The sequence below is a fragment of the Ahaetulla prasina genome, chromosome 8 (genome assembly GCF_028640845.1).
Source record: "Ahaetulla prasina isolate Xishuangbanna chromosome 8, ASM2864084v1, whole genome shotgun sequence".
Lineage (NCBI taxonomy): Eukaryota > Metazoa > Chordata > Lepidosauria > Squamata > Colubridae > Ahaetulla > Ahaetulla prasina.
The window spans coordinates 79,180,586-79,200,084 of NC_080546.1; the positions used below are offsets into that span (position 1 = coordinate 79,180,586).

The window sequence follows — 19,499 nt, forward strand, 5'->3', positions numbered from 1 at the left end:
GGAGAGAGAGAAAGGGAGAAACAGAGAAAGGGAGAGAGGAGAGAGAGAGAGAGAGAGAGAGGAGAGAGGAGAGAGGTGTGAAACAGGGAGGAAAGAGGAGAGAGGAGAGAGAGACAGAGAGAAAGGGGGAGAGAGAAAGGGGGAGAGAGAGAGAGAGAGAGGAGAGGAGAGAGAGGAGAGAGGAGAGATGTGGAAGACAGAGAGGAGAGAAAGAGAGAGGAGAGAGAGACAGAGAGAAAGGGGGAGAGAGAAAGGGGGAGAGAGAGAGGAGAGAAACAGAGTGGGGAGAGAGATGCTTTATTTTCTTTTAAAAGAAAAATGGAAATCTGTCTTTAAGTGCTTTTTGTAAAATAGATGGAGCCAGTTCATGGATTTGGCACACAAGCGCAGGGATTGTTTTGAAGATCTCTGGAGTCATCACCAACACCCACCCTCCGGGCACATGGCTGCAGTATTTTTGGTGATTATTTACTGAAGTTCCTTCTTTAAAAAAAAAAAAAAAATCCTCTCCCTCTGCTGGCTGATCCAGAGCTGGTCTGAATGCCACATCGTGGAAGCAGCTGAGCCCAAGGAAAACAAACAAGACGTTTGTTGAAAGGCTGTGTTTCCTCTAAGTCAAGCGATTCCTGAGGCCTTCACCCTGGGCTTTAAACAAGGGAAGAGAAGGCGAGGAACAGGCAAAAGCCTCACTCTCCCAAATCCCAGATAGCCAAGGGGGCACGTATTTCGTTTAACCGATATCAGAGGTGGGTTTCAGCAGGTTCTGACCGGTTCTGGAGAACCGGTAGCAGTGGTGGGTTTCAAAATTTTTTACTACGGGTTTGTGGGTGTGACAGGGAAAGGATACCATAAAATCTCCATTCCCACCCCACTCCAGGGGAAGGTTACTGCAAAAAATCCTCATTCCCTCCCGATCAGCTGGGACTCAGGAGGCAGAGAATAGATAGGGGTGGGGCCAGTCAGAATTTTTACTACCGGTTCTCCGAACGACTCAAAATTTCCGCTATTGGTTCTCCAGAACTGGTCAGAACCTGCTGAAACCCACCTCTGACCAGTAGTGGAAATTTTGAGTCGTTCGGAGAACCGATAGTAAAAATTCTGACTGGCCCCTCCCCCATCTATTCTCTGCCTCCCAGCTGATCAGGAGGAAATGGGGATTTTGCAGTAACCTTTCCCTGGAGTGAGGTGGGAATGGAGATTGCACAGTATCCTTCCCCTGCCACGCCCACAAAGCCATGCCATGCCCACGAAGCCACACCCACAGAACCGGTAGTAAAAAAAAAAATGAAACACACCACTGAGTGATATTCATAGCACATTGTGATGTTTTAGATCAGGAGTGTCAAATTCGATTTCATTGAGGGCTGCATCAGGATTGTGTTTGACCTTGGGAGGGGGGGGCAGCTCACCATCACTCGTGTTGGAGGTGCCCATGGTGGCCCGAGTGCTCTGCCAACAAAAATGGGCTCCTGAGCTCCGTTTTCAGCTGCGACAGCTTCCTGCAACCCTATGCCAACGAAAACGGAGCTCGTGCTGCTTTTGCTGGCAGAGGCACTATGGCCTGGTCCTTCACAGTTTCCAGGGTGGCCCCACGGGTCAGATTTAAGTACCCCATGGGCCGGATCCAGCCTGTGGGCCTTGAGTTTGATGTTTCTGCTTTAGATTTATTAAGTTTGGAATCAGAAAACTCCAGGGCCCAGCCCACAGGCGATCCTCGACTTACGATTTACGACTTACGACCACAAGTCATAATTCTCTGCCTCCCAGCAGGTTTCAGCAGGTTCTGATCAGTTCTGGAGAACCGATAGTGGAAATTTTGAGTAGTTCGGAGAACTGGTAGTAAAAATTCTGACTGGCCCCACCCCTATCTATTCTCTGCCTCCCGAGTCCCAGCTGATTGGGAGGAAATGGGGATTTTTTCAGTATCCTTCCCCTGGATTGGGGAGGGAATGGAGATTTTACAGTATCCTTCCCCTGCCACGCCCATCAAGCCACAACCACCCAAGCCATGCCACACCCACCAAGCTACACCCACAGAACCGGTAGTTTTGAAACCCACCACTGCCACAAGCGAACCCCATATTTCTGTTGCTAAGGGAGACGTTTGTGAAGCGAGTTTTGGCCCATGGAACAACCTTTCTGGCCACAGTTGTTAAGTGGATCACTGCGGAGGTTACTTTAGCAGCATGGCTGTTAAGTGAACCTGGCTTCCCCATTGACTTTGCTTGTCGGAAGGACGCAAAAGGGAATCACGCGACCCCGGGACACTGCGACCATCATAAACGTGAGTCGATTGCACAATATTGGAAAAACGAAGAACCACTGCAAGAAGAAGAGATAATTAGAAAGATTGTGCAGAAATGGACAGATTTACGCTGAAGTTTAAACAGAAAGAGGACACAGAATATTATCAGACACGGCCTTTGTTTTACCAGTGGTTGGAAAAAAAGAGGTGGGGATTAAGAACGTAGTCTTTTATTGTTAAGCAAAGTAAATAACCCAGACAACACGATGTTTATTAAGCACTAACAAAATGTAAACAACCGAAAATCAATAAAATCATTTTTTAAAAAAATGAGTCCGTTGCCAAGCGTCTGAATTTTGATTGCGTGACCATGGGGTCATGCGATCTGCAATAGACGCAAGTGTGAAAAATTGCACTAGCAGTTAGACTTAGATACCGCTTCACAGTGCTTTTACAGCCCTCTCTAAGCGGTTTACAGTGTCAGCACATTGACCCCCAACAATCTGGGTCCTCATTTTACTCACCTCGGAAGGACGGAACGGCTGAGTCGACGACCTTGAGCCGGTCAGAATTGAACTGCTAGCTGCTGGCAGAATTAGCCTGCAATACTGCATTATAACCACTGCGCCACCATTGCTCTTAATGGTCATAAGGTAAAGGTAAAGGTTCCCCTCGCACATACATGCTAGTTGTTGCCAACTCTAGGGGGCGGTGCTCATCTCCGTTTCAAAGCCGAAGAGCCAGCGCTGTCCGAAGACGTCTCTGTGGTCATGTGGCCGGCATGACTCAACGCCAAAGGCACACAGAATGCTGTTACCTTCCCACCAAAGGTGGTCCCTATTTTTACTACTTGCATTTTTATGTGCTTTCGAAACTGCTAGGTTGGCAGAAGCTGGGACAAATAATGAGAGCTCACCCTGTTACACAGCAGCACTAGGGATTCGAACCGCTGAGCTGCCGACCTTTCGATCGACAAGCTCAACATCCTAGCCCCTGAGCCACCGCGTTCCTCTAATGGTCATAAGATACTGTTTTCAGTACCGTTGTTGTCAGGCCTGGAAACCATATTAGACTTTAGGGTTCCAGACGCTGCCACATTTTTCCCCTGAGGGGAAGAAGGGGGGTTGAGGGGTATGGTAACATTCTTCAAGCGGTCAAGGTCGGATGGTGTTCACATCTGCAGGAAGAGTGGCGAGAAGATATTCGAATGAACTGGAAGAACGTGGGACCATGTGACCATCAAAGGGGTCAGGGGGGTGGGACTCTTGGGGTTTGTATAACTGGGAAAAGAATCCGGAAATTCAGTTTTGGAATTTCACTCATCGTGTGCCAGTTTCCTCATGCTAGTAAAGAACTCTGGAAAACAATGGCTTCTGAGTTTTTTTTATGCAGAAGAGGTTTTTCTGGAATCTTGACAGTTGTAACTTTGAACGGTCTCTGAGTTTATTAAAATCAGCTCTTTTAAAATCTAAGACCCCGATAACATTAGGTTCTATTGCTTGTAAATTTGAATGGTCACTAAATGAACTGTCGTAAGGCGAGGACTATGTATATAAGATTCAGGGGACTCAGTCCTGTTTGCCTTCGCCAGAGAAAATTCCTCTCCTCCTTTTCAGCTCTGTCCAGCCAACCAGTTGCATCCGGTGTCCATTCCTCCGGCTTTGCCTGTTGCTAATTGGTGGGCCCTTATGTCAGTCACGTTCTCAACTTCCTTCCCTTGGGAGCCTGTTTAAGTCCTTCGTAGGACTGTGCAAATGCCTGCAAAAATAAAATTACAAGCTGAACAAACATTTGTTCAGTCAACCACAGCATGCAAAAAAAAAAAAATGAAGTAAACAAACATGCATACAAGCTCGCAGCATACCCAAAGCACGGTGCTTTTTGGCCCTTTTCCAGGGGGGGGAAAGGGAGAAAATGTCAGGCTGGTGTCTATATCTATGATTTTGTGTCTGGGTGTCCAAGACCAAAAGTAATTTAATAGCAGAGCGTGCATTCCACAGCCCAAAAAAACAGACAGTCCATTCATGTTCATAGTCCTCATTGGTACATCAGCTTCCTCCCTCCCCAAAGAATTAAGCACTTCTGGTGGGTGAGCTGCAGTGGTGGGTTGCCCCCAGTTCGGTCCGGTTCTTGTGAACCGGTAGTAAAACCGACGGGAGGCTCCGCCCACCTGCCCAGAGTTCACTATGAACTATCCGCGTATGCGCAGAAGCTTCTGCGCGCACGGTGCTCCCGTTACGAACCGGTAGTAAAGGTAAGTATAACCCGCCCTTGGTGAGCTGCCATGTTTCCTGGCTAGATGGACAGCTCGCCATCGCGTACAGGTAGTCCTCAAGTTACGACCACAGTTGAGCTCAACATTTACGTTCCTATGGGAAACATTTGTTCAGTGAGTTTGCCCCATTTTGTGACTTTTCTTGCCACAGTTGTTAAGCGAATCACTAAAAATCTGCAGAAATTCTCAGCCATCCAAGTCATGACTGTCCCAAAGGTGATTTTTTCAGGAGGCAACTGGACTTTCTTGTTTTTTTTTTCTTTTGAAGACGTTTCGCTTCTCATCCAAGAAGCTTCTTCAGCTCTGACATTCCCATTCTCCACTGTCCTGTCAGAAGGACAGAAGAAGCTTCTTGGATGAGAAGCGAAACGTCTTCAAAAGAAAAAAGCAAGAAACTCCTTCTGAAAAAAGCAACTTTGGGATAAGTGAATCACTGCATTTGTTAAGTTAGGAACACGGTCGTTAAGTGAACCTGGATTCTTCAATGACTTTGCTTTGACCCTGGAACACTACAATGGTCATAAATATGAACCAGATGTCAAGCATCTAAATATTGATCATGTGACCATGGGGATGCTGCAACGGCCATAAGTGTGAAAAATGGTCAAAAGTCACATTTTTCTGTGCCATTGTTGCAAGTCTTTGTTCATTCTGAGCCTTTGCTTTCCTGTCTTCACCGTTGCAAATTCAGGCAATCTGCTGATATTCTGCCTTAGTTGTGTGTCCTTCTTTCCATTTTTTTGGTACTTGTCCCTGTTGTCTTTCAATTTGTCAGAGAGATCTTTGTGCAGCCATGCTGGTTTCTTCTCGGATTTCTTTCTCAGTGGTATTGTGCTGGTCTGGGCTTTTATGATCATATTTTTCAGAGTTTCCCAAGATTCTTGAGTTGTTTTCCCCTTTAGGATTTTCATCCAAGAAATCTTTCCCAAGCTCTCCCTGAGTATTAAAATCAGCTCTTTTAAAATCTAAGACTCTGATATCATTATGTTCTATTGCTTGTAACTTTGAACGGTCACTAAATGAACTGTTGTAAATTGAGGACTATCTGTATTCTTGAGCAACTGTTCCTGTTGTTGGCTACATCAAAAGAAAATTGTTTGAAGTATAGAGGAGATTGCACTTGCGCCCCCATCCCTGGAGAAAAGCTAAGAGCCTTAAAAATATAAACAGCCGTCAAATCCAACTATTCTCAGCTATTTTCTAGAAGAAGGAAAATATTCCTAGATCTTTCAGAACTGGAGGCCTTCAAGCAAATATCCTCATTTGCTTCTATTACAGTCGCTTTACGCAAAGCTTTTAAAAGCATGAATTTAGGAAAATAATAAAAAGATATCTTTTTTTTTCTTTCCTTCCTTGTTTTTATTTTTTATTTAACTTTAATTATTGTTCAGGTAGTTGGGATAAAGTTTTTTAAAAGGTCCAAGATCATAGATACGTTTTGCAAATGTATTGGAGAATAACCGGCATTTTATTTAGTGGGTTTTTCCTCCGATAAGTATGTGTGATATCTAAATTGTTTAATTCCCTCTTTTGGGTTCCAAAACATTGGCAGATATTACTGAATGTAGAATGCAGACTCTTTAAAAAGAACCGATCATGAATTTATTGAGGCTTTCAGTTGGCAACAAACTACTTAGAGAAGATTCAGAATTTTCATTTTTTTTCCTTATAGCTAATCTTAACTTGGAACTTAGCCAAACTAAATTGGCTTTTAGCTATAAACTTCTACATAAGGTTTTTATGAGTTCGCTCATGACCCATGACGACTCATGGCTAGCTAGTGATGTGGGGGAAAGGGTGAGGTAGGGTCCAAAGAGACAAGACATCATCATTCAAGAAATAATAGAATTCTCCAGAAGGAAACCTTGGAGTGCCAGCACCAGCCATGGTTGGTGGAGACTCTAAAAATAGCTGAAACAGACAATGACTCATTCTCCATATGCTGAACAGCTGACAGATGGTTGAATGTCCATTTCATTGCTGTTATTTGTGTTGGCAAACTGGTTTGGTTCGGCACAGCTGACGTGCCATCTAGTCTCTTATTATGGCTCCGTTTCCTCCACCACAATTTAAATAAAATTATCCCTCCTTTCCGGTTTGCAGATGTGAGGGAACCCAAGAGCCACCATGACGAGCTCGGGTATGGAACGATGGGCTCCTTAGAGGCTTGTGAGAATCATGGGGAAAGTGAGGAGAACAAAGGACAATGCAAGGGCTTGTTAAAAAGAAAAGGATGGAGGGATTTTTCATCATCCTTTACAGCAAAGAGAGATGTGGCTTTGTCTCTCAGGAATAATCCATATATCCTGTCATGCTCTCCCGTTATCTCCAGCTATTAGTGATGCTGCCTGAAGATCTTGGCCAGTAGACACTAGAAATTTCTTTGAGCTTCAGGCTTTGCATGGCACACCAAGGGCTACACTTCAAAAGTGGGTGCATAATACAATATGTGTAAATACGGTGGTAACAGTGGAAGTAAGTAATGTAGTACATTGGCAAGCTATGCGTTGGCAGGAATGCCGTCTTCTCTGAATGAGAAATCGGCCTTCTTGTTTAAGTCACTTTTCGGTAGAAATAAAGTCTTTAATAGTCAAGGCCATGGTTTTCCCAGTTGCAATGTATGGCTGTGAAAGTTGGACCATGAGAAAGACTGAGCGCTGAAGAATTGAGGCCTTTGAACTCCGGTGCTGGAGAAGACTCCTGCGAGTCTCTTGGACTGCAAGGCGATCCAACCGGTCAGTCCTAGGGGAGATCAACCCTGACTGCTCTTTAGAAGGCCAGATCCTGAAGAGGAAACTCAAATACTTTGGCCACCTAATGAGAAGGAAGGACTCGCTGGCGAAGAGCCTAATGCTGGGAACGATGGAGGGCCAAAGGAGAAGGGGACGACAGAGAACGAGGTGGCTGGATGGAGTCACTGAAGCAGTCGGCGTGAGCTTAAATGGACTTCAGAGGATGGTAGAGGACAGGAAGGCCTGGAGGAACATTGTCCACTAACAACAACAATGTCTTTAAACCTTTATTTGTAAGGCATGATCTGCGGGTGGTAACTTAAATAATTACTGACAGTTCTGCCCTTTTTTATGTATGATATAAAGAATCATGAGGAAAAATTGAGGTTATAGTTGGTGCTATGCCTCCCCTCTGCTTAGTAGCCCTTAGAACACTTAACTAAGTATGACAATCTCTTAATAAATTTGTTCTAGGTCGTAGCTTCAAAACGGTAGGTATGATTTTTAGCGTTTTGCTGAAAATGGGAGAGCTATCCACATATTTGCAGAACCTGTTAGGATCTGCAGTGAAATGAATAATAGAAAAGAAAACCTGTTCTGCCTAGATGCATTTCCTAAGATTGCTGGCTTAGCTTTGGTTCCTACTGGATGACAAGGTAGTTTCATCTCGTTCGACTGGAAAGGAAGTCAGGTATGTTGATTACTGTAAACAAGTCTTAAAGAAATGGTCACCAAGAATAGTCCTTTGCCAAAAGACAAATCACGGTTCAAGAATTGGCCAGTGCAGATACTTTGTCCCAGTCTGGTAAATGTCAACACAATTTTTGCTGCCTTATCAACTTCCGAGAAATGACCAACAGGAGCTCAGTTTAATTCCAAAGAAGGATATATGGGATACAGCTTGAAACAGAACATTATTCGTTGTTGGGTGTACCAGAAAGTTAGATTTAGCAACAGAAGAGAATACGAAAGTCTGTAGAGATTCTCAGTCATCCAGGTCACGGTTGTCCCAAAGGTGCTTTTTCAGGTGGCAACTGGACTTTCTTGTTTTTTCTTTGAAGACGTTTCGCTTCTCATCCAAGAAGCTTCTTCAGCTCTGACAGGATGGTGGGGAATGGAAGGATTTGTATTCAGGCAGCTGGTCATTTGCATCCTTTTAGAGGGTCGTTGAAGCACTTGGAGGTTTATCTGTGTCCTCAGGGACACCTGAGTAGTGCTCCTGAGTACTACTACAGAGTATTCAAGAGCACTACTACAGTAGTACTCCCTCTCTGTCTCTGTCTCTGTCTCTGTCTCTCTGTCTCTCTCTCTCTCTCTCTTAGAAAAAAGGGTTTTTTAGATAAATTAATTCTTCTACAATAGCGCCACCTTGTGGGTAATGAAAAAAACTACTTTTCAAATTGCAAATTATTTAAAGCTTTATAATCGATATAACTTTCTCTAAAAGAAGGGAAAGCATTCCTTTCTTTCTACATATGCATCCAAAAATAAAATAAAGGCACCTTTCTTTCAGTAATCCCATGACATTAAGAAGATGTTTCTTACTGATATTTATGGGGTTCATCCTGTTTTGTTTTGTTTTTTAATTTTTCTCCAGGAAAAATCTTTGTTAGCTAGGTTAGGCAAGTTGGTGAAATGTAAAAATTGTTACTACTGGTTCTGTGGGCGTGGTTTGGTGGGGGAGGGGTAATTTGACTGGGTGGGTGTGGCCAAATTTAAAATCAATCTTTTGGAGCATAATCTCTTCTAACCATCTTTTGATCTTATGCCAAATTTTTTTAGCACTGGGGCACATCCACCACATGTCGTGGTATGTCCCTAATTTGTGCCCACTATATTCTGTACTATAAAACGCTGCACATGTTAAGAGCGGCCAGAATTGCTCTGGCGCAAATGTGGAAACCGATTAACACACCACCGGAAGAAATAATAATTTAAAAAATCCTCGAATGTGCTACAATGGATAAAATGACCATGGAAATTAAAGGAAAAGATGATTCGGGTTACTGCAAAGTGTGGAACAGATTCCATGTATGGCTAGAAATCAAAATGAGCAATAAGAATGTGAACCTTGACTAACTGAAATCTAAGAGTATTGAATATTGGTAAGGATAAAATACTATGTCAATATACAGGAAGTAAATATATATATATAAGGTAAAGGTTCCCCTCGCACATATGTGCTAGTCGTTCTTGATTCTAGGGGGCGGTGCTCATCTCCATTTCAAAGCCGAAGAGCCAGCGCTGTCCGAAGACGTCTCCGTGGTCATGTGGCTGGCATGACTCAACGCCAAAGGCTCACGGAACGCTGTTACTTTCCCATTAAAGGTGGTCCCTATTTTTTCTACTTGCATTTATTATGTGCTTTCGAAACTGCTAGGTTGGCAGAAGCTGGGACAAGTAACAGGCGCTCACCCCGTTACACAGCAGCACTAGGGATTTGAACCGCTGAGCTGCCGACCTTTCAATCAACAAGCTCAACGTCCTAGCCCCTGAGCCACTGTGTCCCCATAAAATATATATATATACATATAACAAAATTGTATATAAGGATGCTCAATATGGTTATACAAGAATAAGGGATTATTTAGAAAGATTGAATTTAATAGCAAGGAAACTGTTGATGTAGAAAGTTGTAATATATTATATAATGTTGTTATATTTGTTTTGTATTTTAATGTTTGATGTATGTGTATGTCTTCTTTCCTTTTTTCTTTTTCTTTTTTCTTTCCTTTTTTTGGTTTTTGTCTTTTTACATTACATTTTTGGTTTTAAAAATTTAAAATACTCAATAAAAACTATTTTTTTTAAAAAACACACCAATCCTCATGTTGTGAAGTTCTGAAGGGGGAAAGGCAAAACCATTCAGGGCTAAAGGTGGAATGGCATCAGATCTGGCTGGTCCAAACAGTCACAGCTACTGTATTTTTCGGACTATAAGACGCATTGGAGTATAAGATGCACCAAGATTTTGAAGAGGAAAACAAAGAAAAAAATAGTTTTTGGCCTCCGCGTGTGCAGTTTTTGCCCTCCCCAGCACCCAGGAGCACTCTGCAAGCCTCCCAAACCCTCTGTGTGTCCCGTTTTTGTGAAAAATGGGCCCCTTTTTGGCCTCCCAAATTCCCCAAGTGTCACATTTTTTCCCTCCCCAGCCCCCAGGAGCACTCTGCAGGCCTCCCAAACCTTCTGCACATCCCACTTTTGCAAAAAACAGGCCTGTTTTTTGGCAAAAACGGGACATGCAGGGCAGAGTTTCGGGAGTCCAAAAATGGCTGTATTCGTTGTATAAGATGCACCAACATTTCCACCCTCTTTTAGGCAGGGGGAAAGTGGGTCTTATAGTCCGAAAAGTACGGTATTTGGTTTTCTCAGGACTTAAGACCCCCACCGCATTTCCTGGTAATCTTGGTAGCACCAGCATTCTGATGATAATGAATCCTACACTGATGAACTATCCCAGCAGCTTCATATAGATCAGGTGTGTCAAACTCAATTTCACTGAAGACTGCATCAGGGCTGTGGTTGACCTTGTTGGGGAGGGGGTTGGGGGGGGGCAACTGGGTGGGTTGTGGTCAACTGGGTGGGCGTGGCCAGCTTGATGCCTCTCACTGGGTGTGGCTATGACTTCTGTAACAGAATCATCAGTGCTTGGAATACTTTACCTGACTCTGTGGTCTTTTCCCATAATCCTAAAAGTTTTATCCAAAAACTTTCTACTATTGACCTCACCCCATTCCTAAGAGGACCATAAGGGGCGTGCATAAGCGCACAAACGTGCCTACCGTTCCTGTCCTATTGTTTTTTCTTTTCTCCTTCCTATATATATGCTTATACCTCCTTATATTTACCCATATATGTGTTTATTTACTATATAATCTTTTTGTATGATACCTACCTATATTGTTGTGACAAAATAAATAAATAAATAAATAAACTGGGTGGGTTGTGGTCAACTGGGTGGGTGTGGCCAGCTTGATGCCACTCACTGGGTGTGGCTGACTGGGTGGGTGTGGCCAACTGGGTGGGCGTGGCCAGATTGATGCCACTCCCCAAACTGCTAGCATGTTTCCTTTTCTCATTGGGTAGACCAGGCTGAAGTCACACTGGCCCAACGTTTCCTCTTCGCATTGGGTAGACCGGGCCAAAGCGAGTCGGGCCGGCCCCTTACATTTTCAGGTAGGCCACATCACAGGCAGACCTTGTGTGTGACACCCCCGATATAGATGATAAATGCTGTTTTACCAGACTCTGTAAAACCCCGTCTGGAGTACAACGCAGCTCATATTGTTTTTTGGCTTCAAGAGTCGTCATACTGAAGGCTGAAATATAAATACATAAGTGCAGGTAATCCTTCGCTTATGGCGGTCAAGGAGCCAACCCATGTAAGTTGTGACCATCGTAAAACAGGTCATCATAAAGTGGCTGCAGTGGTTGTTAAGCAGAAGCCACGGTTGTTAAGTTGAACCAATGGTTCATGATGGGCACAGTTTGCCAAAAACTGGAAGTGCCGGTTTTCAACAAAACTGTCATCAAACATGGTCACACGTTTACAAGACTCTACAACAGCTGTTCTCAACCTGTGGGTCGCGACCCCGTTGGGGGTCGAATGACGATTTGCCAGGGGTCGCCTAAGACCATCGGAAATATAGGAAGTATACTTGCGAGTTGAAGACTCGCGCTCCAATGGTTGACTCCACAAGCCAGCTACAGGCTCTTCAAATCGCTAGCCGAATTCGGCTTCAGGTGCGATCAATTAAAAAAGAGAGAAATCTTTGCTCTGATGTCTCCCTCTCAAGCCAGCTGCAATCACTCCCAATTGCTAGCCTAATCTGGCTTCAGGCGGGATAAACTTAATAGGGGAGGAGTCTCCGCTTTAATGCCTCCGTCCTCAAGGCAATCGCAAGCAGTTCAGATCGCTAGCCAATACGGCTTCAGGCACAATAAATTCAAAACGAAAATAATTTTACGGTTGGGGTCGCCACATCGTGGGGAATTGTATTAAAGGGGTTGCAGCACTATAAAGGTTGAGAACCACTCCTCTACAAAGACCCATTAAGGCAGCCATTGTCGTGTCCCACTCCTCCTCTGACGGCCGGGTCGGGGAAGTCCGTATCAAGCGTGCCTCTGCAGCTTTGCCAAAGTTCTGTCAGAGTTCTCAGAGCAGGCAGGAGACGAGAGGGGCTCGGCTGTGGAGAGGGGGGCGAGCGAGGCACAACAGCCATGTTGCCAAGAGCCCAAAGTTCAGTTACATGACTATGGAGGAGGGGGGAGATGACCATGGGAATTTTGAATCTGGGTCATAAGTAGCCCCAAGATAGATACGTCCTAACTTCCAACTATCAGCCCTAGATAGATAGATAGATAGATAGATAGATAGATAGATAGATAGATAGATAGATAGATAGATAGATAGATAGATTCCTTGGGGAATGTCACATCAATCATAAGATTTGTCTCTGAGTGCACAGGTTGTTCAAAGTGAAGCCATTTGATACTGCACTTATGACCACAATTGAGCCCAACATTTCTGTTGCTAAGTGAGACATTTGCTAAGTGTGGTTTTGCCCCCTTTTTACGACTTTTCTTGCCGCAGTTGTTAGGTGAATCGCTGAAGTTGTTAAGTCAGTGACATAGTTGTTAGGTGAATCTGGCTTCCCTCATTGACGTTGCTTGTCAGAAGGTCGCAAAAGGGGATCACATGACCCCGGGACACGGCAACCGTCATAAATGTGAGTCAGTTCCCAAGCGTCTGAATTTTGATCACGTGACCATCGGGATGTTGGAATGTCGTAGGTATAAAAATAGCCATAGGTCTTTTTTTTCCCCAGCGCCGTTTTGTAACTTTGAATGGTCACTAAATGAACTGCTGTAAGTCAAGGACTAACTGTATTAGAAATGACTGCTACTTAGAATAAATAAGGTGAATTGAATCATGTTTAGCACCTGCCTGGAGGAAACAGCGGATTGCTTTGAGTAAGAATAAAAACTTCTGAAGTATTTTTAAATTATATATATATATATATATCATTTATTGAAATATAAAGATCTTAATTTACATGTTCTTAAAGACACCAAAAATAAGAAAAGGGGCATTTGAATTACATTTTGTACCTTTAGTCACTCTTCCAGCTTCTTCTTCCCAAACATTTCCCAAAACTACCACTCAGCACACTCTTTTCCTTATCATTCCTTATCTAAAATATAAATTTTGGACATTTAAAAGTGCAACAGTTAGCATGCCTGTGGAATATATCACAGTAAAAAAAAAAAAATCATTAACAAAGGCAGTGATACAGCTTGTCATAAATGTTTTGTACTCCTCAAAATTGATATAAAAATACATATATACATATTGATGTATAACATCACCTTATCTTATGTCCTTCATTATATCATAGGACTGTTTTGTATAATTGCAGACAACATTTTAACGAATAGGTCCGCCATTCTAACCAAAAACGTTGTGTTTCACAGGCAGATTTGATTGTCATGTGTATATGGAACAGACAGAAACTGGGCATTTATTATTATTGTTTTGTGAATGCTTCTTGAATCTGAGCCATAATGTAGAAACTAGTAACCATAATGTAGAAACTAGGTGATTTTCATCTGCCACTATTATTATTAAAATCCAGTGCAATCCTAAATACATCAGCTAAAAAAAATAAAAATAGCTCCATTTAATTCCGTGGAGCTTGCCATCACATAGGATTGCAATCTAACTGCATAAAGTAGCTCTTGGGTTGAGGTTGACTTAAGTTTTTCTTTTGAATGTGCAGTCCGTTGCTGTATCTGGAGCTATAATTTTCAGAAGATTACGACGAGAAGAAAGATTTTGGTCCATATCTAAATCTTGGTCCCATAACAAGTATTGGTCCCAAAGGCGTGAAGCATAGCAAGCAAGGGAGAGCAAAAAACATTGTAATGCAACAGTATAGTATGCATTACAATTTTCACTGTAAGGCAACAAGGAACTAAGACACATTTATGTAGCTTTATGGCACACAATTAGTTCACTGTTGGCTTCAACCAGGGATATATTTAATTTTTTTTGTACTTGTCAGTCTATCCTACATTCCCAGTATTTTATGGCAGTCCCCGATTCTGCATATTAACCAGATCTGATCCTGTGCACCTTCTGAGCCCATGTAGGCGAGATGCTACTTCATAGGATGTGGGAGGCAAGGTGATTTGTCCGCAAAATAGCAAACTATGTGCATCTTGTGGAGTAGGGCACGTTTTGTGAGATCCAAAAGAAAGGCGAGACTATTACCGTCAACAAGGCAAGAATATTGTCCTCCATTTAACGCTGGGTGAAACACGAAGGCTGATGGAAGATAAACAGCCCCAAATAATATATTTTTTGCTATTTATAAATTTTCTATCCTACTTTTCTGCCCAGTGGGATGAGAACACTTGATGAAGGTAACATGCTAAATGAGATATTGGGAGTCTGCATCTGATCTCAGCCCACTTGTAATCAATTAGACTGGCCCAGAGAGAAATAGTGGTAGATCACTAGAAAATTTGGGTTTACTTATTTGGTGCAGTGATGTTGGGCATATCCAGAACAATATACAATGAAATATTTATTGTTACATCAGCCACAAAAAAGCTCACTGGAATCTCTTGGATTGCTATTGGAGAATGCAGCTCACTATCATTTGTTGAAATTCAACATCTTTCAAGAATGTTCCTTTTTTTTCCAAGAGACAACTTGGACTGCTTCTTCAGAGCTGAAGAATCTTCTTGGATGAGAAGCGAAACGTCTTCAAAGAAAAACAAGAAAGTCCAGTTACCTCCTCAAAAAGCACCCTTGGGACAATTTTGACCTGGATGACTGAGAATATCATGGGCATCTTACAAGAACTTAACGTTGGCTGAATCGTGCTTTCTGTTTGGCGAGACCATTTATTCCACTAAACTAAAACATCATCTGGCATTTCAGATGACCTTCAGAATCAAGCGAGGGCGGTTGCGTTGCTGAATCGTCATTGAGATGACCCAAAGCACTCCTTCACCTCGTAGATAAGGTCTGAAGGGACGCTTCTCAGCCCAAGGACCAAGCACAGAGCTTAGCGTAAACTAAGCTAAGCTAAACTTAGCGTTTAGAAACACTGTCTCTAAAACAACCTTGCCAACTCAAGGCCTTCTTTATATGCTGCTCTTTACTGTCATAAATTCTAGCCAGAGAAGCGATTGACATGTTGCTCCAAGCAATCGTCTCTCTGAGACCTTTGCAGGATCATTAAGAGTATTTGGGGAACACAGATTCCATAGGAGATCCTTCAAGCCTTTACCACACGGGCAACATGTTCTTAATGCCCAGTCTCTGCTCCATTTATTGAGTTGGAGCTTTGCGGTGAGTATAATTGTGTGCCAAATGCCTCTCGCAACATGCCAAGTTTTGTTTGGGGGGTTGGGGGTTGTTGTTTTTGTTTGTTTGTTTGTTTTTTGCTTCCACCATTGAACCAATCCAGAAAATTGCACATATAGACTTGCATGCAACTTGGCTTTCAGAACCAAGAGCAGATTCTTCTAAGCAAGTTCACCTTCTTATTTTTCTCTTTGCAAAACTCCAGACTGGATTTTCTGTAATGATGTGAGTTTGTCTCTAGTGCACCATACGCTCCCAGTCTTTATTTATAAGGACCGGTTCCAGTTTATTATTTCCACAGACCTTCTGACAAAATCACAGCCTAAAAGCTACAATCCTTATATGCACCGATCTGGAAGTAAGCCAAAACACTGATTGGGGCTTACGTTTTAAGTAGACGTGAATAGGATTCCACTATAAATCACACAATAATTTGACACTCTATCACACGTATTAAAAAGGCAGATTAAGAAAAGAGTAATATTAAAACCTATCTCAGAATATATAAAAAGAAGAATTAATGCTACCTGACTGACATTTTACAAATGCAGCGGCATACTTCCACTTAATCTACAGAAGTTAGGCAGATCTGTGCTTTAAGTATACTGCATGCACGGAAAAGCTTTGACTTTTGATTCAATGCCCATCGGAGAAATTGCAGGGGGATAAAAACTTGCTAATTTTCGTAGGAAAATTTCTTTAGAAGAAAAACATTTTTTGCACCAAAGTAGCTACGCAACTGGAAATTTCAGGCTCAGAAAAAAAAAAACTTTTTCAGAAAGATCAGTTGGTGTATCCAATCATCCAAGTCACAGGTATACCACCCCCCTGGTCCCCACCCCACAAAAAAAAAAACCCTTTTAAATGTGTACCATCATTCTTCAATGCTCCAAGCAGCCTTATTAATTGGTCACCTATTTCTACTGTACAATAATTTGATTGTAAATGTATTACATTTATTAAAAAAATACCTTTCGGATTTCTATATTCTGCAAAATCAGTTTGTGCTAGTGAAGACTTACCAGCATGTTAGCCACTGTATTAAGAAAGCTCTTCTGCCAAGGAAGGCAAATTAATATCTAGACCCCTTAGAAAACACTTTCTAATCCTACTTCCTAAACTAAAGTTTCATTTACCAAAACAGTCAAATAGAAGAGCCTTTTGTGTAAATATTTAAACCCTAAAATGATTTAGTTTGTTAGTAGTGACTTAAGTACTGCGTTTTAACAAAGGACAAGAAGTAGTTATAAACTATACTCAGTAATACTGAGAACAGTAGATAAAAGAACTATTCTTCTATGGTTATGGGGGTGGAAAAATCTCGTTCGATTTAATAAGCTATTGAATATATTTTGGAAATACCTGCCGTTCCCTTTTTGTTTGCATTATCTGTAAAAAATAAAACGTTACTTAGTGTTAATCCATTTCATGCTTTTCCAAAGTGGTTTCTTTTCGATATGTCATTCATCTCAGGTGATAATCCACCAGCAGCTTATATAAACTTAAGGAAGTAAAAAAAAATGCCAAAGTCTTAAGTGGTCTTCTTTTAAAAAAAAAAAATTAAAAAAAAATATCCTGGTAGGAACAGGTATTTATACAATCACACTGACATCGATTCACCGTAGTAGAAATTTTATCCGTCTGAGTTATGAATGCCCTTGAAACACAAACTGACTGTTTCCGTGGCCTTTTTCCTTTATTCATCCATCTACTGAAACAGCAAACAAGACTGAACTGCTACTATGGAATATTTCAAGGAAGAGAGATGCTTAAAAACTGGCTTTTCAAAGTCTTTCAGTAACCAAGGGAGATTCTGTGACCACTTGTGGAGACACGAGCATTGGCAGGTCTTCTGTTTTGGAGTGGTTTTCCTGACCGAATTGGAAGTTCACGGGTTATATCTTGATCTTCCTCTCTCTTTTGTTTTACACAGCTCAAAAAAAAAATAGTCCACTCTACTTTCCAGAGTTACAGGAAGCTGTCCTCAACGAGTTCTGAGGGATCCATGCCAATGTCATCGATAATGTCAATATCATCGATGGTTTCGTCTTCTCGCTTCACAAACGTAGAACTGCTGGATCCAGTTTCGATAGCACTTTCCTCAGACGTCTGAGAACTGCATAAGAACACCAGAAGGGGGGAAAAAAGTTAGGAAGAAAACAAACCATTGCAGAAAACACTTTACTTATCTGTTTGTCCGTTTATCGTATTTGTATGGCCATGCATCTCACAAGAAACTGGGCCGTGTACAACACTTAAAACCCTTGTTCAGTTGTATGTAGTGGCCACAGAAAGTCTAGAATGCAAAGAGTGTGCAGTGGTTAGAATGTAGTACTTCAGACTAACTCTGCCCACTGCCAGGAGTTCGATCCTGACCGGCTCAAGCTTGATTCAGCCTTCCACCCTTCCGAGGTTAGTAAAATGAGGGCCCAGATTGTTGACGGAGTCAACAATATGCTGACTCTGTAAACCTTTCAGTGCTGTAAAGCATTATGAAGTGGTATATAAATCCAAGTGCTATTGCTATATTTATAGTTTGAAAATACCAATAAAAATGAGTTAGTTACTGGAACTACAGAGCTAAGGCGACTGTACTTCCTCACATGACCAAAACTGATAAAGTCAGTGGTGAAATCTGAACCGGATTACTACCAGTTTGCTGGCTGCGCATGTGCGGCAGAATAGATTGTTGAAAAAATGTTTTTAAAAGTAAAAAAAAAAGGCTCTGATAATTGTGTGGCTCAGCTATGATCATCAGAGCCTCTTTTTTTACCTTTTAAAAGCATTTTTAAAAAGAAGCAGCAAGTGGGGAAGCAGGCGACGGGGCATTGGGGGGGCAGGGATTTTTGCTATTGGTTCTCTGAACCACCCGCCACCATCGCTACCGGATTGGCCGATCCGGACCAAACCGGGAGCATTTCACCCCTGAGTCCCTTCTAATTTTACCTGTGCCTGTTCCTTTTTCCCAGTTCATCTTCTGATACAGGGTCAATATCAGGCAGTGGGATTATATAGCCACTGTCTGCACTGAGTCTCTGTTCGTCAAATCCACTCTCCCTGTCCTTCATTTTGTCCTCATTCTTGTAAGTGACACCAATATATGAATTATCGCAGTCCACTCTCATACGTGTGACGGCAGGATGATCACTCTTTAAGAAGTCCAGGTGAATTCTATCATAACTCTGGGGGGAAAAATTGGAAAAAACATGCTTAGAAGCCTAGAACATTAAATCCTTATTGTCCTACAGCTTTATCCGCCTTCCTTCTCTGTAAAACCTAATCTATGTGCAATAAGGTTTCCTTTCGCCATTCAAGGATTATGCTTCACATATAGGATAGGATAGGATAGGATAGGATAGGATAGGATAGGATAGGATAGGATAGGATAGGATAGGATAGGATAGGATAGGATAGGATAGAATAATGGAATGAAGAATAGAATAGAATAGAATAGAATAGAATAGAATAGAATAGAATAGAATAGAATAGAATAGAATAGAATAATGGAATGAAGAATAGAATAGAATAGAATAGAATAGAATAGAATAGAATAGAATAGAATAGAATAGAATAGAATAGAATAGTGGAATATAGAATTGAATAGAATAGAATAGAATAGAATAGAATAGAATAGAATAGAATAGAATAGAATAGAATAGAATAGAGTAGAGTAGAGTAGAGTAGAGTAGAGTAGAGCAGAGCAGAGCAGAGCAGAGCAGAGCAGAACAGAACAGAACAGAACAGAACAGAATAGAATAATGGAATGAAGAATAGAATAGAATAGAATAGAATAGAGTAGAGTAGAGTAGAGTAGAGTAGAGTAGAGTAGAGTAGAATAGAATAGAATAGAGTAGAATAAGATAATGGAAT

General features: G+C 41.9%; 1 protein-coding gene across 4 annotated transcripts in view; it reads right to left on the reverse strand.

The window, feature by feature from the left end:
* Nucleotides 1-13,247: 13,247 nt before the first annotated feature.
* PDGFRA (platelet derived growth factor receptor alpha) overlaps nucleotides 13,248-19,499 on the reverse strand; it is a 71,869-nt gene continuing 65,617 nt past the window's right edge. For 3 of the 4 annotated variants that reach the window (XM_058192234.1, XM_058192233.1, XM_058192236.1), the window contains exons 22-23: nucleotides 18,576-18,811; nucleotides 13,248-17,745 (exon numbers count right to left, since the gene is read on the reverse strand). In XM_058192234.1, the coding sequence (XP_058048217.1) occupies nucleotides 17,598-17,745; nucleotides 18,576-18,811 (384 nt within the window). In that variant the 3' untranslated portion in view covers nucleotides 13,248-17,597. The remainder of the gene's footprint in view (nucleotides 17,746-18,575; nucleotides 18,812-19,499) is intronic. The other variant, XR_009156230.1, reaches the window with a different exon arrangement.